This window comes from Salarias fasciatus, chromosome 14 (genome assembly GCF_902148845.1).
Source record: "Salarias fasciatus chromosome 14, fSalaFa1.1, whole genome shotgun sequence".
NCBI lineage: Eukaryota > Metazoa > Chordata > Actinopteri > Blenniiformes > Blenniidae > Salarias > Salarias fasciatus.
In genome coordinates this window covers 19675389-19702292 of record NC_043758.1, presented here as the reverse complement: position 1 = coordinate 19702292, position 26904 = coordinate 19675389, and the positions used below count along the sequence as shown (strand labels likewise).

The 26904-nt window shown below is 45.8% G+C and overlaps 2 protein-coding genes across 2 annotated transcripts in view; both read right to left on the bottom strand.

Moving 5' to 3' along the window:
* The window catches only part of LOC115400499 (von Willebrand factor A domain-containing protein 5A-like), a 225938-nt gene that overhangs the window by 195562 nt on the left and 3472 nt on the right, over window positions 1-26904 (bottom strand). The window lies entirely within an intron of this gene.
* Window positions 13732-25905, bottom strand: LOC115400017 (von Willebrand factor A domain-containing protein 5A-like). Its single transcript, XM_030107670.1, has 16 exons — window positions 25863-25905; window positions 25463-25665; window positions 25156-25378; window positions 24782-24948; window positions 24567-24681; window positions 24291-24463; window positions 24116-24204; window positions 23877-24021; window positions 20412-20491; window positions 20215-20329; window positions 19935-20093; window positions 19735-19838; window positions 19176-19396; window positions 14998-15141; window positions 14779-14913; window positions 13732-13868 (listed from the first exon to the last, which is right to left on the bottom strand). The coding sequence occupies exons 1-16, from the start codon at window positions 25903-25905 to the stop codon at window positions 13732-13734; spliced, it is 2253 nt and encodes a 750-aa protein (XP_029963530.1).

The window sequence follows — 26904 nt, the reverse complement described above, 5'->3', positions numbered from 1 at the left end:
TACTACTATTAAGACAGCCAGACTAATTAGTGCCGATGAGCTGCAACTATACACATGCATACCTGGGATTTCAGCAGACGCACACACACACACTCATAGAAGAGGGAGGGAGAGAGGACTCCAGCCACCAACGCTTTACCTGTGACCACACCAGCATCAGCCACCTGTGGTAGCGTCTACTACACTGTGAAGAGAGGACACCTACCAAAGCTGAACAATGCAGCGAAGCCTCAAACGGAGCACCGAACTGCACACAAACAGTTGCCTGCAAACAAGCACCCATGCTGTAAGCACAATGAGGGAAATCAAGCAGCCAGCAAGCTGAAGCAGCGTGCAGCCGTACCTCTCAGTCGGGCAGCCTCTGACCTGGATATGACATGCCAAGACCAGCTGAAGTCCAAAAGGATGATTGCTGGGAGGAGGGCTGCTTTTATACTGGTCCACCTTACCAGGTGGCCAATCAGCAGCACCCTGCACAGAGCACACACACCTGTACTGCTACAAATGCATGTGTGGCGTTGATCTGAAGGTCTGACACGAGGACTGTAACATCTGTAGCTCTTGTCTGGGACTCATCTTTTTGTAGCGACTCTTGAGCCTCTCACTCCAGCCTCAGTCCAGTCCTTGTGAAGCTTCTCCAGCTTCTTGGATGAGTTTTGCTTGACAACCCTGTAAAAGCTGCTGTTGTTCCTTCTGCTGGGACTTCTTTTCTGAATACATTTTCTTCTCAATTTACATCCTCACTCAACTTTCTGATAATATGTTTGGACACAGCACTCTGTTAACAACCAGCTTCTTTAGCAGTGATCTTTTGTGGCTTTTTCTCCTCGAGGACGGTGTCAATGACCATCTTATTGACATCTGTCAAAGAAATATAAATATATCAATGTGGCATGAACTTTTTCCATAAATTTCACATAAAGACAAACATCCCCAACTTTTTCTGAGTTGTGTGCGTGCATTATGTGCATGGGTGTGTGTGTGTGTGTGTGTGTGTGTGTGTGTGTGTGTGTCAGTGAATGTAATGTCTCTGAAATGCAAGGTTCATGTGTGACACATGACACACACTGCATGCAAAAAAAACACCAGTGAGTTGTGACCATTAACTGTTTAACACTGAAACTTTGGTGATTCACAAGAGATAAAGAGCCACAAAGGAGGACAGTGCACGCCTAAGTTACACAACATTCCATAAAAAGTCAATGCATGTACATACGTCTGTGAGGTGTGGCATCTGGAAAAGCATGAAAAAAGCATGCAGACTGTTGTTCTTCTGTTTGTCATTTGTGCCACAGTTTGAGTTTTGTTGAGCTTTCTCATCTCAGTTAGTGCCCTGCTGAGTTTATCTTTTAACTTTGATCCCTGCTGTGAGCTCCCAGTCACTTCTTCACTGTTCTCAGTGGAAAATTCACAGTGATTTAAACAGTGAAGCTTTATTTTTCACCAGAATTATCAAAGCAAAAATGAGAAAACTTTATGCAAAAATGACAAAAAAAAATTTCATAAAATTCTTTTTTTCTTACTTTATCTTTATTCAATCACATTTTACAGTATTTATTGAAAAACAAAACTTGAGAAAAAGGCACAGATGGAAAAAGAGAACCAAAAAAAAAAAAAACCCAAACAAACTGGGGTAGGACAAATCACAATAATATGCACACATAGTCAGAGGTCAGGCAAAATCCAGGGCCAAAAAAGAACAAATTAACATATCAGCTCTTCCAGCACCCTCGAACCACAGTCACTGAATCCCAGATGATTCTCAGAGTTTTGAACTTTAAACCTTCTTTGTTTACTTAAAAAGGAAAATATTCATGTCTGTAGAAAGGTTGTTTTGCTCCCAACTGACATTTGGATCCCTCCCCACATCCTGTCTGTCCTTCCTCTTTTCCTGCTCGTCACCTCAGAACAACCAGAACAGCAGGAAGACAGGTTTCTGCTTTAAAGGGAGTTCTTCCTTTTCACAGTCTCTTCTGCTTCTTCCAACCCAGGAAATGAGCTTTAAAATAAACGTGTTGTATTTGATGCTATATAAATAAATTCAATTGTTTCTGCCTTCACTGATGCGGTTTAGACTTTTAGTTTTTGGTCATTTACTTGTAGAAACCTCATTTTACTTCATAAACAAGTGTGACTTGTGTGATAAACTTTCTTAGTTAAAACATCCCAGATAAAACAAAGAGCTCCTCAGCTTGTGGCACTGTGGTCATGAAGGCAGTTTACATGCAGAAATTGACTCAAACTGCTTTTTCTGCAGCCCAGAGAAAATACATGAAGCCAATAACACCACATCTATTTAAAGATCCAAGTTTAATTTGATTCGAGGCAAAAATGAGATTTGAGACTTCGGAAAAATTGTTTATGCTTAAAAGAGCAAGTTTTTACCAATCAGTGTTTGTTTTTAAAGTCAAGGGCCTTTTTAAAGGCAAACTAGTGTACATCAACATGTTACTATTGCACTTCATTCCAACTAACACGGTTACACTTTGTTCACAACATCTGAATTTATCTTTTAACACTGTCAAACACTGTCATTTAATGGCTTCTTAATTTTAAATTTGATGATTTTTGACAATAATAGACACAAAACAACAACAAATTAAAATTTTCTCCTTAAAAAAAAAAAAAATTCCCAGAACATCAGAACTTAAGAAGTGATTCTGTCATCAATGAAGAAGTGAAGACTGTAATGAATCCTCAGAGTCCCAGAGCATCTTTCTGCACTCTGCAACCCAGAAGAGCATTTCCAGCATCCACACATTCTGTCACGTTTGGAGCTGAAAGAAAAGCACACGAGAAAAGCAACAGTGGATTCAGACAATCAGCTTTGTCAACCAGAACTCACTGTTCAAAATCCAGACTCATCAATGTGGTCGTACCGTTCTGAGCTTGAAGCCACAACACAGCCTTTCCAGCCAGAATCTGCCACTCGTCCTTTGCATCGGTTTGAAACTCCTGAAGCCAGATTAGAGCCAGAATGGTGGCCCACACTTCACTGCTCACCTAGTTCACCAAAACAATGAAAAAATATGAGAGAGTTCAATTGTTCTGATGAATTTGTCTTCTGCATATCCGGATGGCATCCATCCTTCTACCATCCATCTTCACTGCTGTATTGATCAGTGACTTGCAGACTGAAGCCTGTTACTGCTACGATCTCTGACAATGACTCACCGGTTCAGGTTTGGACTTTCCCACCTCTTCGTTCGTCTTTCCCAGTGCAGCAGCCAGAGCTGAATCCAGCATCCAGAAACCTGAAGCTTTCTGGAGGGAGACCAGCTGCAGCAGAGGGTCGCAGGGCGGCGGCTTCATTTCAGGGTGAGTCCAGAATGCATCATCATCTGAGTCTGAGGAAAACAACTTGTGAAGCCAGTGGTAAAATGGAAAATAAAACATTTGTGGATTCATTTTGTCATCTTGACTGTTGACTGTTTCAAGTAACTTTATTCAATTAAGGTAAAAAATAAATTACAGAAATAATATAACCAGATTGCAGAAGAAAACAAAACTGAGTATAATTGTAATGGCATTTAATAAAAACAAAACTCTTCCTGAATCACATTTGAGAAAGTCCATAAAGGCTGAACACACACATTTATAAAAGCCAAAATTAAAGTCCTTGTCAGTTACTTGACAGTGAATTTTGAAATGCTAATCAAAGGGAGGAATGTAATTCAATTTGGAAAGCAACGTGGTGGAGTGTGATTCAGTGTCCTGAGAGGAGTAACATCAATGTTTGCTCGATTGAAAATAAGCTTTTAGCTTACCCGAACTTGCAAAAGCACCAGAGCTCATTGCCTGGGGTATGGGTTCACGACGTTCAATGCGTGAGATTCTCTCTGGGAGAAACAGAAAGAGATAAATATTCAACTCTAAAATGAAAAATTTAAACAAAATGAAATTCCAACACAATAATATTGTAACACCCCAACTTTTCAAAGGGAGGTACGTAATTAAAGTAGGAAACAACGTGTGGTGTGATTCGGTGTCCTGAGAGTGTGTTCAAGGAATCCAAGCTTGTGAATAATACACACTGCTGGTTTCTGTAATGTGACTAGAGGACTGATTGATCATTGATGACTGTTTCCCCAAACTTCAGCACAATATGTGAGGTATGGAAGTTCCAAGGAGCAGTATAGAATATGGAGAAAATTTTCATCCAGGTATAGTCTTCCTTAAGGATTGATCAGCATTTGAGAATTTTTGTTTTTATGTGTCTGACATGGGCTTTCCATGATAATGTACTGTCTGTTATGATTCCTAAAGATTTATTCTCATTTATTTTTTAATTTTTACACCTTCCCAAAAGTCATTGCCTTAGTCTGATTTAGATTTGATGATCATTTATAATTATTCATCCACTTTTTTAGTTTAATTCTTCACTGACTGTATTGAGTTCATGATGACTGTCACTACGACAGAATATATTAGTGTCATCTGCAAAAAGTATGTGGTTTATCAGTTGAGACACATTAAATACATCGTTAACAGAGATGTTGAACAGTTTTGGTCCCAAAACGGACCCCAGGGGGACACCACAAGAGATGCAAAGTCAATAACAGGCACACAGGCTTTGCTCAGTCTGTCACGATGTTGTCTTTGTGTGAATCAAATGTGACATTCTGCAAAATGTTCAAAACAAATGACCAAAGAATGCCTGAATATTGTTTTTCTTTATAACACAGTTTGATTTGAAATCATCAGTGGCAAAAAACTGAAACTCTTCATCCTCTCAGCCACTGTGTTGAAGGTTATGAGGTTTCTTAGATCACTTTTTCAGCTCGCTGTTGCTGAATGAATTCAGTGGAAACTCTTTTCTCTTCGCTTAAATTATTACAGAGGTCATGCTTGATGTTCAGTATCTCTAAACAGAGAGAGAAGTGACGTCACCCTGTCTTCCAGAAACAAGCATGTTGTTGTTGTGTATCCGGGAGCCGAGGCTGAGGGACATTTAAGTCAACAACCGTGGAATTGGAAGATGGTACCTTCTACCAGCTGAGGCTGCCTCAACCTATTGGAAGTGATGCTCAGCACTTTGGTGAACTTTACTTGATTTGAGGATCAGTAATATGATCTGTATTTGCTGAGTGTTCCATTCTTGATTTTAATATTAATACATGTCCCACTCTGTCATGCATTCAGTTAAAAGCCAGAAATTTTCCAGTGAACAAGATTTACTGTTGCATCATTCTAGAGTTTAGAAAACAGGAAACATGAGTTTTTGTGTTTTGAGTCAGATTTCAGCAAAGTCTGTTGGATTGCAATTAAACATTGTACTTACTCTTTCTCTGTGGCTTTCTCTCCAGTCCAAAAGCAGATCGCAACCTTGGCAGAACTGTAATGGATTCAGAAGTAGACTGACATTCTACTGACGTTCCCAAAAAGTCTATTTCAGAATATTGACTGAAGCCTGAGGAATCAAAGTGTTCGGCAGAGGCAACACCAAAAAACAAGCAGTAAGTCCAATACCAGATAACCACAAAACACAGGGAGCAGACACAATGAAGCTGTGGGTGTCTGGATGAGAACACTGAAAAACAATCTGGTGACAGACACACAGAAAAGGAGATATAAATACTCAGAGAGACGAGAGTGACAGGATAACTGGAAGTGAGGAGTGTCGACATACAGGAGAGACAGACAGAGACAAGACATGGACACCAGGAGGGGTTGCAAATACACAAAGACTTCATGGAAGAACAGAAGGATTCCTGACTAGAGCACCATTCTTCATCTTCCCCCTATAATAAGAAATACCTAAAGAGAGCAAGAGGATGACCCACTCCAACAGAACACATCATGCTCTAACCTAAATTCCAACACAATAATATTATAACCCAGCAACTGTTATGAAAGGGGGATATGTAATTAAATTTGGAAAGCAACGTGATGGAGTGTGATTCAGTGTCCTGAGAGGAGTAACATCAATGTTTGCTCGATTGAAAATAAGCTTTTAGCTTACCCGAACTTGCAAAAGCACCAAAGCTCATTGGCTCAGCCTGGGGTACGGGTTTACGACGTTCAATGTATGAGATTCTCTCTGGGAGAAACAGAAAGAGATAAATATTCAACTCTAAAATGAAAAATTTAAACAAAATGAAATTCCAACACAATAATATTGTAACACCCCAACTTTTCAAAGGGAGGTACGTAATTAAAGTAGGAAACAACGTGTGGTGTGATTCGGTGTCCTGAGAGTGTGTTCAAGGAATCCAAGCTTGTGAATAATCCACACTGCTGGTTTCTGTAATGTGACTAGAGGACTGATTGATCATTGATGACTGTTCCCCAAACTTCAACACAATATGTGAGGTATGGAAGTTCCAAGGAGCAGTATAGAATACGGAGAAAATTTTCATCCAGGTATAGTCTTGCTTAAGGATTGATCAGCATTTGAGAATTTTTGTTTTTATGTGTCTGACATGGGCTTTCAATGATAATGTACTGTCTGTTATGATTCCTAAAGATTTATTCTCATTTACTTTTTAATTTTTACACCTTCCCAAACGTCATTGCCTTAGCCTGATTTAGATTTGATGATCATTTATAATTATTCATCCACTTTTTTAGTTTAATTCTTCACTGACTGTATTGAGTTCATGATGACTGTCACTACGATAGAATATATTAGTGTCATCCGCAAAAAGTATGTGGTTTATCAGTTAAGACACATTAAATACATCATTTACAGAGATGTTGAACAGTTTTGGTCCCAAAACGGACCCCAGGGGGACACCACAAGAGATGCAAATTAAACAACAGGTACACAGGCTTTGCTCAGTCTGTCACGATGTTGTCTTTGTGTGAATCAAATGTGACATTCTGCAAAATGTTCAAAACAAATGACCAAAGAATGCCTGAATATTGTTTTTCTTTATAACACAGTTTGATTTGAAATCATCAGTGGCAAAAAACTGAAACTCTTCATCCTCTCAGCCACTGTGTTGAAGGTTATGAGGTTTCTTAGATCACTTTTTCAGCTCGCTGTTGCTGAATGAATTCAGTGGAAACTCTTTTCTCTTCGCTTAAATTATTACAGAGGTCATGCTTGATGTTCAGTATCTCAAAACAGAGGGAGAAGTGACGTCACCCTGTCTTCCAGAAACAAGAATGTTGTTGTTGTGTATCCAGGAGCCGAGGCTGAGGGACATTTAAGTCAACAACCGTGGAATTGGAAGATGGTACCTTCTACCAGCTGAGACTGCCTCAACCTATTGGAAGTGATGCTCAGCACTTTGGTGAACTTTACTTGATCTGAGGATCAGTAATATGATCTGTATTTTGTAATGGAAATTTCTCATGTATGCATGCTTTTTCTCGCTTGTAGTTCTCACAGAGGTATTTTTGTAAACAACCGTAGCTCCCACACTCCGATGTGTGGGGAACCGCGACTGCTTTGTCTAGGTTTTACTTTTCCCTGATAATCTTAGCTTAGCAGCTGCGGGCACTCGTGGGAGTCTTCCTGTATCCAGCCTGCGGCTGGGTGCAGTCAAGGCCCCTGGGAGTGAACGCAGTGGATAGTTATTAGAGGCTTGCACGCCCCTGCGAGGGCAGAACTCACTCTGTTACTCTGTTGACTGTGTGACTTCTCCAGCTGTACAGCTTAATAAAAAGACCAAAACGAACTCGCCGGCTGATGCACTTTATTAAATAAATTGCCATAACAGTTGGCGTCACGAACAGGATCCTACGAGTGGAATCCGGCGGGGGACGGGGACCCGGTGATCGGCCATCCTGCGGACAAATTGCTGCGGCCCACCGCCATTGACGGACTCTACGGGGACTGGGTTCGCACCTGCCGTCCGGACCACCGCTAGGATCCACGAACTGGTTTTCCCCCCTTTGAGGGGAAAACTCCTACAAGCACCCGGTGAGTTCTTTTCATATTGGACTGGTTGGAGGGCGAGTGACTGATGTAGTGCCGGTCACTATAATAACAGCATAAAACTTCAATCCTCCCAGAGTGTTAGTGTTTGAAGTGGGAGAGAGATTGGAGAGGGTTTTTTAGCACTTTTGCACCCTCGGGTCTGGGCTGGGACCGTAGAGGCGAAAAGGCCGTTGGAGACGTCCAATTGAAAAATGGGTAACAGATCTGTTAAAGAGAAGAGTCCTCCAGACACCCCAATATGTAACGACATGTCGAAAAAATATGGGTCTGAGTGTGTGGGCTGTGTGAGAGAATGGAGTGAAAGGTTTGGTTTCCCTGAGGGGGGCAGTTTGAGTGTGAATCAGATAAAGAAGGTCGAAAGAGACATTCAGGCGGAATGGGATAAAATGATGACTTTGAAGGGGAAGTTGAAGCCTGAACATGTGCAGCGACTGGAGATGCACAAGAAGTGTATTACAATTTGGAAAACGGAAGCAGAAAGTAGAGAGAAGAAAGCGACTATGCGCAAAATGGCGGGGGCATTGGACATGAGTGGAGATGTGGGAAACAGAAAAGATAATGCGTTAAAATCGGTACCGCCGACATGTGATGTTTCACTTTCCTCGCCTTATGCTCCCGCTGTACAGGCATTGGCTGCCATGAAGGTGGACCCCGACCTGGACTCGCACCCCCCTCGACGCCGTCATCCTCAAGACCAGCCACCACCACTGCTAGATGAAGCTATGGGAGGAGGACCTGCCCCGGATTCAACTACGACCCGGACTCCGAGTCCCACCAGGTCTCCTATCGGCACCCGCAGCCGGCGCTAGCGGCGTTCTACATCTCCATCTCCACCCGCGGTTTCATCCACTGTGACTGCTCCGATGGTGGAGGTTGCTGGTACTGACGGTCCAATTCTGGTGTACCGCCCATGGTCTCCAGAGGAAGTTCAGATGCACGGAAAACAACTCCCTGATCCGGTTGAAAATGGACAGAAATTCGGGCTTGAATTTTCGGCGTTCTGCCAAGAATACAGACCTACTTGAGCGGAAATAAGAAAAATTCTTGCCCTGAAGCTGAAGCCCTGTGACCTGGCCAAGATACGGGAAAGTATGCCCGGGGATGAAGCCCGTCTGAAAGATCCGGACTGGGCCCATGTGGGCAATGCGGGTTTCCGTAATGCCATTACAGCACTCACCGCAGCGATAACTACGGCGTTTCCCCACCGCACCGATCTCGCCGCACTGCGCACTCTGAAACAGGGGCCTCAGGAGCTGGTTGAGGATTTTCTGCACAGAGCTGAAGAGGTCTTCAATCGTCATTCTGGACTACAGCGTCCTCCTAGGCTGGGGGATGAAGCTGAACCCTGGGAGAAGCTCTTGTGTGCCACCATTGTAGACGGACTGTTACCCGAGATGGGGGCCCTCGTGCGACAGCTGTATGTGGGCATGAGACACGATGTCCGCCTGGCAACCCTGAGACGGCATTGCTGCCACGCTCAGGACATCATCAGAGATAAGGTCAACAAGCAGGCCGGGAGACGGGATGCTGATCTTCATAAGGCTGCCTTGACCATGTACTCGGGCCCCCCACCAGCGGGGGGTCGGGGTAGAGGCCGAGGTCGCAGGAGCGGGGGACGTGGTACACGCCAACGCAAGCAATATCGCCAATCGTTCGACGTGGATTGCTGTTTTCTATGTGGGCAACGTGGACACTGGGCAAAAAAATGCCCGCAGGCCCGGGAGGAACGCAAGAGTGGCAAGGAAGCTCCACAAGCGGACTGACGGTGCGAGGGGGGGGAGGCGATCCCAGGGACGGAGGATTACACCGCTGACATTTCAGCTGCAGCGGTACAGGGAAGTGAGACACCACACACACACACACAGTAGATAGTGAGACACCACACACACACACAGTAGATAGTGAGACACCACACACACACACAGTGGATGCTGAGACGACACACATACATGAGATGCACACACACATCTTCCTATCACAAGAGCAATACAAAAAGTTTCCCATTTACACCCTGGTGGTTAATGGTCAAAATGTACATTTCATGGTGGACACGGGTGCCACCCATTCTGTTATTCAGGATGGCGTCCTCACTCCCGCCCCAGGACTGAGTGGGGATTCCATCCTGTCCATATCGGCATCTGGACATCAGCAGAGGGAGCGGTTTACGGTTCCATTAACCTGTTCACCCTCTACAGGATCGCGGTTCACTCATAAATTTCTTCTCTCTAAATTATGCCCGATCAATTTGCTGGGCAGGGATCTGATGTGTCAACTCAGGCTCACGGTTGTGTCAGGACCTGAGGGGTTGTCTATTTCGGGACCCCCCACTGGCCCTGAGGAGGACAACATGAGCACACTCACAATGGTCAAATATTGCCCTTTGACCCCAAACTATGTGTATCAATGGAAGATTGGTCAACAACCGACAAGTTTGCAGTGGCTGGAATTATGTCGGGCTAGAGTGGCGCCCTCCTCAGTTTTCATGGAGGCGGCAGATTTGCACTGCACGTCTTATTTCTGTCGTGACGGTCCAGATGACGGGTATGAGAAGCAGTTCTTTAAACAAACACATGATAGACTCATCCTTCAGTGTTTGGTGTGGGACAAATCTTTCTGTGCTCTCTCGGTCCAACTCACACCGACTCAGAGTCCCTTATTCCGAGGGTGGGGAGGGTCCTCACCTCACATTTCGCTGGCTCGACCGTCGAACCGAGCTTGGAAGCACTTAGGGGCATTTATGCTGAAGGCTTCCAGAGCTAAAGATTGGGAGCCCACTTCTGACCCACATGTTTTATACTCCACATCAGCTCGCGTGTATTGTCAAGCACTCCCTAGTGCTGTTCACTGTCAGCGTACTGTGCGGCTGGCATGCCAGTATGATTCACTTCTCTCTCTCTCTCCTTGTGCCTCTCCCTCCACGGCAGCAGCCCTTGACTCGCTGCCAAAGCAGCTGTGGGCTGAAAACAAATATGACGTTGGACTGATAAGGGGGTGTGAGCCTGTCGTCATCACACCCAAGTCTTCTTTCCGGCCCTGTCAGAAGCAGTATCCGCTGAAACAGGAGGCCGTGGCAGGCATAACTCCTGTGTTTCATTCGTTGCTAAAGGCAGGGGTGATTGTGCCCTGCCCCTCCTCACCAGTGCGCTCTCCGCTGTTTCCTGTGAAGAAAATTAGGGGCCCTGGTGAACCAGTGGAGTGGCGATTTGTTCAGGATCTGCAAGCTGTGAATAGGGCGGTGGTCCCCAGGTCTCCCACCGTTCCTAACCCACACACCATTTTATCTCAGATACCGTCCACAGCTACGTTCTTTTCTGTGATTGACCTGTCAAATGCATTTTTCTCTGTTCCAGTTCATCCGGATTCACAGTACTGGTTTGCATTTGAATTCGAAGGGAAACCGTACACCTTCACACGGCTGTGTCAAGGTTATTGTGAGTCTCCCACCATTTATAATGCGGCACTGCGTGATTCTCTCTCCTCCCTTGTGCTGTCCCCAGGTTCGGTCCTTCTGCAGTATGTGGATGATCTCCTGGTTTGTGCGCCTACGGAGGAGCAGTGTCAAACTGACACACTTGCATTGTTGCGTCATCTTTGTGAGCAGGGTCACAAGGTCAGCAGGAAGAAACTGCAGTATGTTCTCCCCACTGTCACCTTCTTGGGGCATGTGATCTCCTGCTCCGCTCGGAAGCTGTCAGACTCCCGTGTTGCTGCGATAAGCAACATTCCAAAACCCATCACTAAGAAACAAATGATGTCCTTCTTAGGCATGACTGGTTATTGTAGGAATTTTATTCCTAACTATTCATCTCTTGAGTCCCCTCTTACCAGATGTATCTATGGATCACACCTTGCGGCGCAAGAACCAGTCCCGTGGACCACAGAGGCCGAGGCTGCATTTGTTGCTTTGAAGGAGGCCCTCCTCTCTGCTCCAGCTCTGGCTCTGCCTGATCCATCCAAACCATTCACACAGATGGTGGATGAGAAGAATGGCTTCATGTCATCTGTTCTTTTACAGGCTCATGGGGACCTGCTTCGTCCGGTGGGGTACTACTCCTCGCGGTTAGATGCGGTGGCTGCGGGGCTCCCACACTGCCTGTGTGCTGTTGCGGCAGCGGAGAAGGCGGTTTTGGCGTCCAGAGACATAGTGGGTTATTCTCAGCTCACTGTTATGGTACCACACTCTGTATCGGTCATTCTACTTGAACAGCGTACCTCGCACCTTTCTGCGGCACGTTGGCTCAGGTACACTACTGTTTTGCTGGACATGCCTAACATCAGTGTTCGGCGGTGCACCAGACGCGGCGACCCTCCTCCCCACCGAGGAGGATGGGGAGCCTCACCAATGTGATCAGGTCTTGTCACATGTCTGCACCCCACGGGTGGATCTCTCTGACTCTCCTTTGCCTAATTCCGATCTCATCTTGTATGTAGATGGCTCCTCCTCTCGCGATGTGACCGGAAGAAACCGGGTGGGTTTTGCTGTTTGCTCCGATCACGACACCCTGGTGTCCGGCTCCCTTCCGGCTCACTTCTCGGCTCAGACTGCGGAGCTGGTGGCCCTTACTGAGGCCTGTAAGCTCTCCAGGGGGAAAACTGTCACCATTTACACAGACTCTCGCTACGCCTTTGGCGTGGTGCACGACTTTGGTATCCTGTGGAAGCACAGGAATTTTCTGACGTCTGGTGGTAAACCAATCCTGAATGCCTCTCAAGTTTCTGATCTGTTGGATGCTATTTTGTTACCCTCTGCTGTTGCTGTTGTGAAATGCTCTGCGCACACAGGCTCTGCAGATTCAATCTCCAGGGGGAACGCTGCTGCTGATGCGGCTGCCAGACGGGCGGCGAGTGCACCTCCGGCTCCTCAGCTGACGGTTGCTGACTCCGAGGCCGCCCCCTCCGCTTCTCTTGCTGAGGTTCAATCGCTGGCTACGCCTGATGATCGCCGGCTTTGGTCCTCAAGCGGGTGCAGGTTCGCTGACGGGGTGTGGGTGTCTTCGGATGGACGTCCCTGTCTCCCTCGCCGTCTCTTCCCTCATTTTGCTAAGCTTGCTCATGGTGTTGATCATGTCTCCAAGGGGGGAATGGTACAACAGGTCACATCTTTGTGGTTTACCAGGGGATTCTCGGTTGTGGCGGAGCGGCACTGTAAGACATGTTTGGTGTGTGCAGCTCACAATGTCGGCCATGTCCGGCCTGTGGGGAGCGCTGCTCACCCGCCGTCTGAGTTCCCTTTTGACCACCTGATGATGGACTTTGTGGAACTGACTCCTGCAGAGGGTAAGAAATACTGCCTGGTGGTTGTTGACATGTTTTCCAAATGGGTGGAGGCTTTTCCCACCAAACATGCGGACAGCGGAGCGGTAGCCAAAGCACTCCTGACTGAAATCCTTCCGAGGTGGGGCATTCCCACCAGAATCACGAGTGATAACGGAACCCATTTTGTAAATAAGGCGCTGACGGAGGTCAGCAACAGACTGGGGTTCCAGTTACGCACACACTGCTCTTATCATCCTCAGTCTGGAGGAGCAGTGGAAAGAGAGAATGGCACTTTGAAGGCCAAGCTGGCTAAGTGTTGTGAGGACACAGGCCTTTCGTGGCCTAAAGCTCTTCCTCTTGTGCTAATGGCCATGCGCATGCGTCCGAGAGCCAGAACAGGTCTCAGTCCATTTGAGACACTGTTCGCGCGCCCGCCTCAGACAGGCTTGGAGCCGCCGCGCTGGCAAACCTTGTCTACTGATATGTGTGACAGCAGCATGGTGTCTTATTGTGCCGATCTCTCCAAGACTTTGTTTCAGATCAGGCAGACCGTGAAGGAGGCTCTTCCGCGCCCGGCTGAAGGCCCTCTACACCGACTGAACCCAGGGGACAGGATCCTGGTGAAGGACTTCTGCAGGAAGCACTGGAAAGCCAGACGGTGGCTCGGTCCGTTCCAAGTCCTGCTGGTGACTCACACTGCCGTAAAGGTAGCAGAGCGAGCTACCTGGATCCACGCGAGTCACTGTAAGCTCCTTACGGTGCCACCGCCGGCTCCGACAGCTGATCTCCCAGCCACAGGGCAGAATAATCCCTGAGATCAGCTCCCGTGTGAGGTGGTCCACCCTCCACGAGGCAACGATGGAGATGTTCCTGGTCCTGATGATGCTGCTGCCAGCGCTAGCAGTGGTGGCTCCTCCGCTCCACCGTGGGCACGTGGTGGAGGACCTCGCCGGGCCCCAGGACAATCTGTGGTGGAGAGCTGCCCGCGCGGTAGCTCGGGGACTGCATAATTCTAGTTGTATTGTGTGTGCTTTTATGCCTCATGCTACCCCTGCTAACACTCTGCTGATCCCACATCCCGTCTCCCTCTCCGACTCTCTATACACCTTTATCCGCTACCGCAAAAATCAAACCCTGCTTACACTGCGATACCCGAACGCAACTGTTCCCCCGCTGACCCCTTTCCGAGAGCCCATGCATTTTTCTAATATTACTAATTTCACGTGTGCACACACAGGTACTATTTACGAGCTCAGGGGCCTACATTCTCCTTTCGGCCCGCCTCCCTTGTGCGTACGGCAACCTGCTCGGACCCGTTCCCATTTGGGTGACACTGTTGGCTGTGCGCTCACTCTCAATGTGTCCTGTTCTGTGGATCATCAGCCATGTCCTAATGCTACCTCTCCCCATGCGTCGACCTGGTGGAGTGGTTCGCCGCTCTGGTCTGTGATCTACTTGAACTACTCTGTTTTTGCTAACATGTCTTCGTTGTTTCTCCAGTGGGATGCTAACACTGTTCTGAAGGGGGACATCGTATCCTTCCCCAGCAGGGCGGGCTATGGGTGTCCCACGGACATGGTGTGGGTTTGTGGTCATAGATCCTACATTTATCTGCCTAGAGACTGGTCTGGTACCTGCTATCTGGCCCATTTGATTCCTGCTGTGACTGTGCATTCCTCTGCTGCTGATATCCCTGGTGTCCGCCGTCTCCGGAAGCGGGCTGTTGCAGTTCCGGAGGACAAGAGACGCATAGGGTGGGGGCAGGCGTTCTGGGGGGGGGGTTTCCCTTGGCATGGCACCGTTCGTAACCAGCATGAGATTAACTCGCTTGCATGGGAGTTGGAGAACCTCACCGGTCTCGTCACTGAAGGTTTTGATCTCCTCACAGATGAGCAAAAGGCCGAGCGTGTCATGGGCCTGCAGAACAGGGTGGCCCTGGACCTCCTTCTTGCTGAGAAGGGAGGGGTCTGTGCTCTCATAGGTGATCACTGCTGCACCTGGGTTCCTGACGTCTCGGATAACATGACTAATATCCATGCTCAGCTGTCTTCTCTCCTGGCTGAACTACGTGCTTAGGAGACGGGTGTCCCCTCGTCTGGATGGGACTTATGGGGCTGGCTGGCTGGGGGCGGCTGGCGGGCTTGGCTTACTAAAGTCGCTGGCATGCTAGCTGTTTTCCTATCGATTCTAGGGGTTTTCTCCTGCTGCATTGTTCCCCTGGTCCGTTGTCTGGTTGCTCGCATGTTCACGGCTACTTTGGCTCATTACACTTTGCTTCATTCCGCTGAGCTGTCTGCATCCTCTTTCATCCACCTCTCTGATGATTCTGATGTTGATCCTGCTGATGATTTAGGATTGATTGACTAATGTGGGGGGGGGGGGGGGGGGGGGGGGGGGGGGGGGGGGGGGGGGTCTGTTGGCATCTCCCATGTGTTGAAGTTGATTAAACCGTGGTTGATTTAATCAAAAGGGGGGAATGTAATGGAAATTTCTCATGTATGCATGCTTTTTCTCGCTTGTAGTGCTCACAGAGGTATTTTTGTAAACAACCGTAGCTCCCACACTCCGATGTGTGGGGAACCGCGACTGCTTTGTCTAGGTTTTACTTTTCCCTGATAATCTTAGCTTAGCAGCTGCGGGCACTCGTGGGAGTCTTCCTGTATCCAGCCTGCGGCTGGGTGCAGTCAAGGCCCCTGGGAGTGAACGCAGCGGATAGTTATTAGAGGCTTGCACGCCCCTGCGAGGGCAGAACTCACTCTGTTACTCTGTTGACTGTGTGACTTCTCCAGCTGTACAGCTTAATAAAAAGACCAAAACGAACTCGCCGGCTGATGTACTTTATTAAATAAATTGCCATAACAATTTGCTGAGTGTTCCATTCTTGATTTTAATATTAATACATGTCCCACTCTGTCATGCATTCAGTTAAAAGCAGTGGTGGACGCAGTCTGCTAATCAGCTAACCGCTAATTAGCGAAGCTAACATTTTCATTAGCGGATTAGCTGTTCAGCTAGCTTTGAAAAACATTAGCGGACTAATTAGCTTCCGCTAAATTTACACGTTAGCGACTCTGGTTTCCGAGGGTACTTGAACGCCTCTCGTACGTGCTTCCGTTACTGTGCAAAGTAATGAAATGTCTCTTTTCTGCGGTTAAAAAACGCCGAAAATTGTTTCGAAAAAACATGGATTTTGTAATGCATACAACTCCCGATCCGTTTGCCTCATTGAAACGATTCAAAAACTGTTAGAAAGCCCCGGAACTCAAGATTCCGGGGATATTTGAATGACTCGCGTACGTGCTTGCGTCATGGCGCGACGTCAACAAATAATCCCCTGTGCGCTCTCGGCACTCGCGGAGAAAATAGAGAGGAGCAGAGCGTGCATGCCATAGATATATATAGAAACACTAGATGGCTCATGCGCGCTGTAACCCGATGGGGACTAACGTCGTCACATGGCGGCCATCTTGGTACAGGGCCGCTCACTCACTCATCACATTAATGTCAATTGAGCGTCAACTTTGAAATAGCTATAGATTGCTCAATTTTCAATCGATTTTCAAACGACTTGGTTTGTTATAAACGTCAGACATGTAGGCATTTAACTGCATGCAAAAAGAAAAGTTGTGATATTAAAATTTAGTCTGCATCATAGCAACGTAACGTTAGTAATGAAACAAACTGTCTGTAAATCCATGAAGAATTCAGTGAGTTGAGTATTTTAATTAGTGTAAATCCCTCACCTTCCCTTAGATTACACAGAGCGCCCCAGAGTGGTCCACTGTCCTAAGATGGCAGCCAGTGAATGACGTTGCTGACTCCGCCTTAAGGCATCTAGTTTTTATATGATATCTATGGTGCACCCTGCAAAGCGCGCGACGCTACCCAGCGAGTATGAACAGTCAGATAGGAACTCGATCCGAAACTCAGTGTGCGGCGCCTCCTGTGTGAACCAGGCGTTAGCGCTTAGCAGTTATTGTTAGCTTCAGCTAAATCTTTGAGCTGTTTATCGGTTTAGCGTTATCGAAGCTAACTTTTCAGTTAGGCGAGGAACGGTTATCGAAGCTAACTTTTTGGTTAGCTGTGCCCACCACCGGTTAAAAGCCAGAAATTTTCCAGTGAACAAGATTTACTGTTGCATCATTCTAGAGTTTTGAAAACAGGAAACATGGGTTTTTGTGTTTTGAGTCAGATTTCGGCAAAGTCTGTTGGATTGCAATTAAACATTGTACTTACTCTTTCTCTGTGGCTTTCTCTCCAGTCCAAAAGCAGATCGCAACCTTGGCAGAACTGTAATGGATTCAGAAGTAGACTGACATTCTCCTGACATTCCCAAAAAATCTATTTGAGCATATTGACTGAAGCCTGAGGAATCAAAGTGTTCGGCAGAGGCAACACCAAAAAACAAGCAGTAAGTCCAATACCAGATAACCACAAAACACAGGGAGCAGACACAATGAAGCTGTGGGTGTCTGGATGAGAACATTGAAAAACAATCTGGTGACAGACACACAGAAAAGGAGATATAAATACTCAGAGAGACGAGAGTGACAGGATAACTGGAAGTGAGGAGTGTCGACATACAGGAGAGACAGACAGAGACAAGACATGGACACCAGGAGGGGTTGAAAATGCACAAAGACTTCATGGAAGAACAGAAGGATTCCTGACTAGAGCACCATTCTTCATCTTCCCCCTATAATAAGAAATACCTGAAGAGAGCAAGAGGATGACCCACTCCAACAGAACACATCATGCTCTGACCTAAATTCCAACACAATAATATAATAACCCTGCAACTGTTATGAAAGGGAGATATGTAATTAAATTTGGAAAACAATGTGGAGTGTGATTCAGTGTCCTGAGAGGAGTAACATCAATGTCTGCTCAATTGAAAATGAACATTTAGCTTACTGCCACGTGCTGCAGAAACGTGACGGCTCATTGGCACAGCCTGCGGTATGGAATTAGAACATGCCATGCTCCTCACTGGGAGAGAGATAAAGAGAGAGATATTCAGCTCTAAAATGAAGAATGACAATGAAATTAAATTCCAACACAGCAATATTGTAACACTCCAACTGTTATGAAAGCGATGCCCGTAATTTAAGCAGGAAAACAACGTGTTGTGAGATTCAGTGTCCTGAGATGTGTAACATTAAAGGACAAGTTCGGTTTAAACAGTTTTCACATTGTTTATGGAATGAAGTACAACAATATATTCACCAAGAAGGTTTTTCTGATCCGAACAGTGCTTCGGGAGAAAGTTAGATCCAAAATCGGTCCAAAAAAACATCCCTATACTGTTAGCAGATGGGGCGTGTATAGCGCCGCCAGCAAAACGGCTTTAGTCGTCCAAAAACTTATTAGTTTCACCAATATTTCATCATGGTCCGCTCACACCTCTCCTCCATGACAGCCCGGTCTCGCCAGATATATCATATATGCAGATATATGTTTGATTTGAATGTACTACTTGGCGTCCACGCGTATCTAGACACCCACATCTAGATATCTATGTCTATCTGTCTAGGCGGTAGTGTGACGAGAGCTACAGAAGCCACAGTGTTGTGTGTGTGTGTGTGTGTGTGTGTGTGTGTGTGTGTGTGTGTGTGTGTGTGTGTTTCCTAACGCATGTTTCTGATACCTGCTCTTGGAATAAACATCCGATTAAAGCCGTTTTGCTCGCGGCACTATACATGACCCATCTGCTAACAGTATAGGGATGTGCGCCGCTCGATTTTGGATCTAACTTTCTCCCGAAGCACTGTTCGTATCAGAAAAGCCTTCTGGGTTTGTTGTACTTCTTTCCATAAACAACGTGAAAACTGTTTAAACCGAACTTATCCTTAAAGGTCTGTTCATTTGAAAATAAACTAACATACATGGTGCAGAGCAAGAGGCTATTATCATCATTCCTGGGAAACAAAGAGAGAGAAAGAGACTGATCATCAACTCTACAAATGAAAAACAGAAGCAAAAAACAAATCACCCAAACTCATAGGAAAAGTGTTGTTGGAAATCCACTCACCAGGTGCTGGAACATTTCGACGCACCAAAGGCCCTTGGATCGCCTCGCCTTCACCTTTGTTGACAGCAATGAAGGCCGTGAAACAACTGCTCACTCCTGATTGGATGCTGAGAGCCACCACCTTCTCCTTCACTCCTGTGTGCTGCTCCCCTCTGCTCTCTCTTCCCTCCATCTCCAGAGAGCGAATCAGAGTCCGAGCTCCCAGCCTGTGGACTGTTAACCTGCAGACACATTTCACATCGTGTCTCCAATTAACTTTCTTGTCAGTCACACTGTTACTCTGTTGAAAACAAAAGATAAAACTTTGGTTCCCTCAGGCACAAGTGTCCATGACAGCTACGATAAATCTGTCAAAAGGATTGTTGACCTGAAGGAATATTTTTCCATGAAAATCAATCTGAAAATGTGGGGATGTCAACGTTAGATCAGGAGCCTCCTGTGATGCAGAGTTCAGCATCACCACACAGGATTCCACGTCTGAAGATAATATTAATTATTCTCTAATGCTCTTATTTCCAGATCTTTTCATAGCTGCTGTGATGACTGAATCCTGCTTTACCCAGTATCTTCTTCTGGTTTCAGGCTGAGTTGCAGCTGCTTATGAGTGGGATGACCTGCCAGGCTGTACTTCACCGTCACACAGCCCTCTGCAGCCTCGGAGCTCTGACACAGTATGACAGAGGAGGAACACACCATCATTCACTCTGTAATGTACATCTAATGAAATCAAACATTTCCATGACAAGATGGAGCTCATACCTGTCCACTGAGTTGGCCGTAAACCAGCGACCGCTGACCCTGGAAAAGTTCTGTGATTGGTGGAGAGAGGACAGTGACAGACATGTCCTTTGGTAAATCCCATGTGATGGAAATGTCCACCACAGCCGGCTGCAGAGCGAACCGCAGCGACTGCATCACCTGAAATATTCAGATGAAAACTGTTTGTAGGAGATGATTCACTTTTGTGGTGACCACAACCTCAAACACATGTACTGTTTCATGATGTGATGTGATGGATCGTCTGTGTGTGTCGTTCTACCTTTGGCTGCATCCTGTCACTTCCTGTGATGAACTGAGCGTGACCCCCTCCCTCTTCGGCCAACCCATTGATGAGAGCAGAGCTGGCTCCTTCCCCGATCCCGAAGGCGAAACACCTGCAACACAACAGTTTTCTTCCACAATTAAAAGATGTTTTATTTCAAGAGCTGCAGTCCTGGATCATTTCAGTGGGTTTACCTGTGAGAGCCTGAATTCTTCTTAACCAGACCAATGACTTCTTTGGGGTTTCCCATCTCTCCATCAGTGAAGACAAACAGCTGAGAAGAGTTTGGAAAAACACAAGTCAGCATCAACTTGCGCTATATAAATATGTATGTGAATATTAAATGTGTGCTGTGTTGTTATGTGGACTGATAAAAAGCATCGACTGAATTTTAATCAGCATTTTGCTGCCAAATTAAAATTTCAGACAAAGCTCCAAATCAAGTCCAAATCTTCAAGAAATTTGGATTCAGACTTTTTCCCCATGACCAATGAACACATGAAATTCTATCAGTAATGGCAGCCTCTGGATGGATACAAGAATCAGCAGTGCTGAAATTCGTCCTTTACAGATGAAGCATTCACAGTCACTGTGCAGTCGACTCAAGTGTTTTTTGGTGATAAATTCATAGTTTAAAGTTGTGATCAGTGACTTTAAGGAGTGGATTGTTGTCTTCACACAAGGACACACTGTGTATCGATACAGCAACAAAATTTCAATGCAAACAAGACGGGGGATCTGTGTCAGCTTCATGTCAAAACTTTCACAGCGGCAGAGCCTGCTTGAGAGATTAAAATCTCATTCGGTTTCATTTATCTGGAGACGACTTCCGGCGGCACTATGAAGATTATGGCAGCCTTAAGTTTCAGCTCCGAACTTAACTACCAAAAATCCCCTTAAATTCAGGTGACTTCGATCACCATGTAGAATTAAAAGTGTTAAAATGGACAAAGATATGTCGGCCAATCACCCCAACCTGTCCAGATATGCGTGTGGTGTGTTTGTACTGTCAGTGCTGTCCAATGTCACTTACTGTGGTGCATGTAGGTGCAATTTCTGACATGCGCCAAGGTTTGGCTGACACAAACACTGTCCAGGCCGTCGTCATCCATTGCTGATGAATTTCCATTTAATTCCACAAAGTACACGTACCAGCACATTTCCTATACTCACACCTTCAAAACATGTTTTCCCAGTGCCATCTCAACAAAAACCCTGTTTGCTCCGTCTCATGCCCACCTGCATGACTGACGGGCCTGCTTACATGCACTTCCACCAGAAGAGTTAGTGCTACCCAGAGTCACAAAATATAACAGAAAAATGAGTGAAGAACAAAACATGAACAAACGGCTGTAACTCATACATTTAACAGTGTTACAGGAAGTGGAAATCTGCTGAACTGTTCACATGGATGTTCTTCACAGACAGAATGCAAGTTTCAATGAGCAAATTATTCAATCTATAGGTGTAAATGAATTTGAGGGTTGACTAATCTGAAGTTACAGCAAAGACTAAATGTAGAGCCCATTTCCTACCCGGGCTGATACACTGAGTTCCTCTGAGAGTGCAGAGGGAGAACCGTTCTGCACGGCGAGTCAATCAATCAATTCATTCCTTTTCCCGTTTGGGTAAGGCAACCCATTCATTTTCCTTGGGCGAGTACAATTCCATAGTTTACTGGTGCAAAGCTTGGCCAGGTGAGCTTACATATGCTCCATCTCCACATCGAACAAACACGGTCAAAAGACTGTATGCTGTCCCTCTCACATACCTGCAGCTAATCACCTGTGTGCTTCATTTATACCTTCACCCATGATGCTCCCCCTGGTGGTCGAACTAAAGAAACGCTAAATGGCTCCTCCACTAAGATTAATGATTAATCATGACCTCTTGACACACTTTATGGGAATCTTTTAAGGCATTCATATGTGAGCAAATCATATCTACCTTAACTCTCATGAGGGCAGAAAACGCTGAGTCGGAGGAATCAACCAGAACTGATCTTTTGCATGTGTCAACCCCTTCTCCAGTTCTTTGAAAAGAATGCCAACTGCTTTGATCTAAATTTGATTAATTATCTACAAATAATACACAAAAACTGTTATTTGTGGCTGAACGTTTTATTTTAGACTGGACATAAGATGAGCTGCTTGCTCATCAGGCACATGGGGAAACATGAACCAGATTGATCCCTGAGATCAAATCCACACCTGGGGAAGTTACTTCAGATCCTGGCAGACATTAATAAGATATTTTGTAAATTTTACTCCGACCTTTACTCCTCACGATACCCCTCAGATGTCTGGGATGGAGATAACCCTCTAGATAATGTTGTCTTCCCGAAACTTAATGAGATGAGAGTCGTGATTTGGGCAGGCCAGTCTCCATCACGAAAGAGTATGAAGCAGTCATGTCACTTCAGAATGTTAAAACACCAGGCCCTGCTGGGTTTACCGTGGACTTTTTTGAGTTATTTTCTGCCTCCCTAATGCCAGTCCTGCAGAGAATGCAAAACGAGTCATTTTTTGAGGCCTTGATTTCTCTTCTGCTGAAGAATGTCAAGGACCCTCTTCTCTGTGGCAGTTTTTTGCCAATTTTTCTTTTGTTGACTTGAAAATCCTGTCAGAGATTCTTACCCAACATCTGCAGCAGGTCCTACCAAGCATAGTTTCTGTTGATCAAACAAGATTCATGCCATGAAGACGTTCATTCCATCATACAAAGGAAGTTGTTAAATATCATCAGCTCTCTGAGTTCAAACTTCTCTGAAGTAATTATTTCTCTCGGTGTTGAGAAGGCCGTCGACAGGGTGGGATGGAGGTATCTATTTTATATAACAGAAATTTGGTCTCGGTTTAGAGTTTATTTCTTGGATTAGTAATAGGTTCTTTCATATGGGGCAATAAACCTCTTTATTCGTAGATCAGTACTACAGCTCTCCAAAGCACTTGGCGGCCTGCCACTGCCCAATTTCCTGCAATCGTCTTGTAATATCCACAAATGTTTATACTGGATTAATAACTCATTTGACGACTGCTGCTGACCTGGGTTAGTATGGAACTCGCTTCTTCTAATTAATTAATTAATTAAATTAATTAATTAATTGTTGTTCAAACCTGTTGCTCATCATCATTGTAATTTTCAGGGAAGAATTGTTTCACAGTGAGATCAAGGTTCAGTCTGGGGTCATGGTGAAGGTTTGTTTAGAAGAACAATGATTTCTGAGGTGACGAATCTGGAAGTGAAACCGACAAACTACACAACTCTGTGTGTGTGTGTGTGTGTGTGTGTGTGTGTTCTTGTATTTCTATCCTTGTCGGGGCCAAATGTCCCCACAAGGATTGCAAAACGTGGAACGACGTGCCTTGTGGGGACCTTTTTCCAGTCCTAAGTAGGAGAAACAGTGTTTTCTTGACCATGTTGTTGTTACTGAAAAAAGTGAAAGTGCAAAAACATTTCTTTAGGGTTAGGCTTTGTTGTGGTGTGGGTTAGGGTTAGGGTAAGGGTCAGGGTTAGGGGCTAGACATGAATGGGAGTCAATGGACGATCCCCACAAGGATAGAAATACAAGACTGTGTGTGTGTGTGTGTGTGTGTGTGTGTGTGTGTGTGTGTGTGTGTGTGTGTGTGTGTGTGTGTGTGTGTGTGTGTGTGTTTTACTTGTCTGGGCTGCCTGGGAATGCAGGGCTGCTCATAAATATGCTTGAGAGCCTTCAGAATTTGTGTTCCTCCCAGATCTGCCTCCATCGTCCCAACTATCTTCAGGGCCTCCTCCATGGTCTGCTGACTGTACTCCACACTTTTACTGCAATCACACAGACACATGCACAAGTCATGTGTTCATGAATCTACTTCAAACCAAACACACACTTTGAAAACATAAATGAGGATGTATTCACGGGAAGATGTGCTCAAAGCTGGATCCAAAACTATAGATGTTGAAATAGCAGCCCATTGGTAGACTCTTCAACAGCAGCAGCAGCGTTTCCTACAAGAAAGATTCAAATAATGTCAACATCACTGTATAGACAGACAATGAAAGAGTTAATGACACCAAGAACAAACAATAAATACCCTTGCACTGCTTATGCGAGTCTGATTTCTGTCCTTGTTAATTGGATCCTCCATACTTCCAGATCGATCCACGAGGAACACAAACTCTCCACAGGAAGTCACTGAAGACATGACAGACTGAGGAAACTCAGGGAACAGGCTCACCATCACCACTGGATCACCCATCAGAGTGCCTGAAACACAGCACAGAAAAGTCAACAACAATCACTTTGTTACTTGGAGGATGAAGACAGAACAATCTTTCTTCCCGTGCTAACTACAAACATTTGCACTCACCAGGTTTTGCAGAGGCCTGTCCTGCTTCCACCACAGCAGTGGGCTGGTGGGCATCTTTGTAATATATCAGCACTTCAAAATCTCTGTCAAACTTGTGTCCTGCACCCAGCTTCACCTGCAGGGTACAAATATATGATGATGAATAATGATATGATGCCTTCTTTTCACTGACGAGGATCCAACACACACAGTGAACACATCAGCACTCCACCTACCGTGGCCTGGGTTTGGTCTGTGTTCAGGAACTGGAGAGGATCCAGGGAACAGCTGGACTCCACTTTAGAGATGGGACGAGGAGAGGACACTCGAGCAGAAAAAGACAGACTGTAAGGAACCAGAGAGGCTGGAACAGAGTTCACCTGGACGGCTGGAGCTTCACTACCTGAAAACAACACGAGAAACAACTGGAAATGAGAAGAATTCTGTTTAAATATGGAGATTTGTGAAAACAGCAGCTTCAGATAGAACTACTGCACAGCACATGACTGTGAATAAATGAAAATATAATACATTCACAGCAATGTTTTTTTTTTTTGTCATGAAGTCATTTGATCTTTTGTGTGCATCAGCTTCTCACCGGTCTTCCTACCCTGAGGTGTGTATCGAGGGTTGAGCACAGCAGGCAGACAAAACCTCAGCCCCTCATCAGCCTGCACTGCCAGCTCAGTGACGTACTCCAGCCTGATGGAGGCGCTCTCTCCTGGAGGCAGACAGCCCACCCTCATTGAGAAAATATCTGGACTCTGATCACTCTCCTCCAGCAGGAAAGCCTGCTGACCGGAGCTCAAAGCATCATCATACTCCTCACGAGCCTGCAGGACAAGAGACACATGTGAGCCACATTCACTCCCACTGCTGGATGTTGTCCTCAGTCAGTCTGGACCTGCTCTGCTCACCTCCTGTTTCTCCTTCACCTCAGCCACAATCTCCTTCTGTCCCATCTTGGCACTGAAATGACAGACAGCGGCATCTCCAGGCAGAGGGAAGACAAAAACCGCCTCGATGGATTTGTCCTCTTTGTTCTGGTAGTTCAGAGTGGAGACCACTGTAGCCACATGGTCCCTCACCTCCAGCTCCACCTCAATGCTCTTCAGAGGGACTGACGGAGAAACACAGTCACAACCAGAAATATTTAAATTCGAACACAATTCTCACCGTTTACAGCACCATGGTAGGTTAGACATGAAACAGTTGAGATGTGTCTGAAGTGAAAATCTCTCTCTCTCTCTCTCTCTCTCTCTCTCTCTCTGTCTCTCTCTCACACACACACACAACACACACGCACGCACACTTTACCTGGTTCATTCTGGTCAGTCAGCAAACCGCAGCAGTTCATCATTTCTGAAAATAGGGAAGATGCCTTTATCACACTGTTCTTACAGACCTAAAACAATCGGAATGTAATTTTAATTTTGTTTTAAAACAAAATCAGCATGTTCACAGAATTTAGATACCACATTATCCATATGGTGATTTTCATGACAGCAACCCACATATCTTCACATGAACATGTGTGTGTTTGTTTGCAGAATAAAAGCAGCAGGTATGTCTCAGTAGAAACTCTCCTTCCAGTCAGTCCAGTGGTGGGGCATGGGTCCTTGGGGGCTCCAAGCAAAAAAATTCATCGGGCCCCCACCCCATCCGTGCACACCGAAACAAGAATTATTTTTTTTTTACACACAATTTTTGGGACATTTGATATGTGTTAGAGCTGGGCAATGATTAAATTCCTTAATCGCGAGTCATTTTAATCCTGGAGTTAATTGTGATTAATCGCGATTAAAACGGCTCATTTGAAGTCTGCCAAGGCCATTCAAAATGTGTGTACGTTATATAAATAAGAAATAAGTAATCAAGAACGAGTTTCTGTTTATTCAATTAGACATGAATAATCAGCAGGCATTACAGGTAACCAACAGGTAATTTGACACAGTTCCGTGTTCATGTGTCATCAACCAAGTCACAACCAAGTCATAAACAGATGAAAAATGTAATTTTCTTATGAGCGCACACTTCCTCAAACTTCATCATGTCTCCGACTCTCAAACAGAGAAGGCAGGATTGTAACGCCCTGTGCCCCTGCACCCATGTGGGGGCGCTGGGGTCCTGTTATGTCTTTGTCTGCCCTCATGTTCTCCTGTCTGGTCTCGATAACTCCCTAATAGGGGTGGGACGAGACACAAATTTCACGGGACGAGATGTCTCGCGAGATTGAGTCCACGAGATCGAGACGACACGAGACCCGGGGGGGGGGGGGGGGGGGGGGGGGTAGTTTGGTGCTGAGGTGTGGGGGACAGCGCGGTACTCACATGCAGCGTCGGAGCATGGAGTGTCGGGA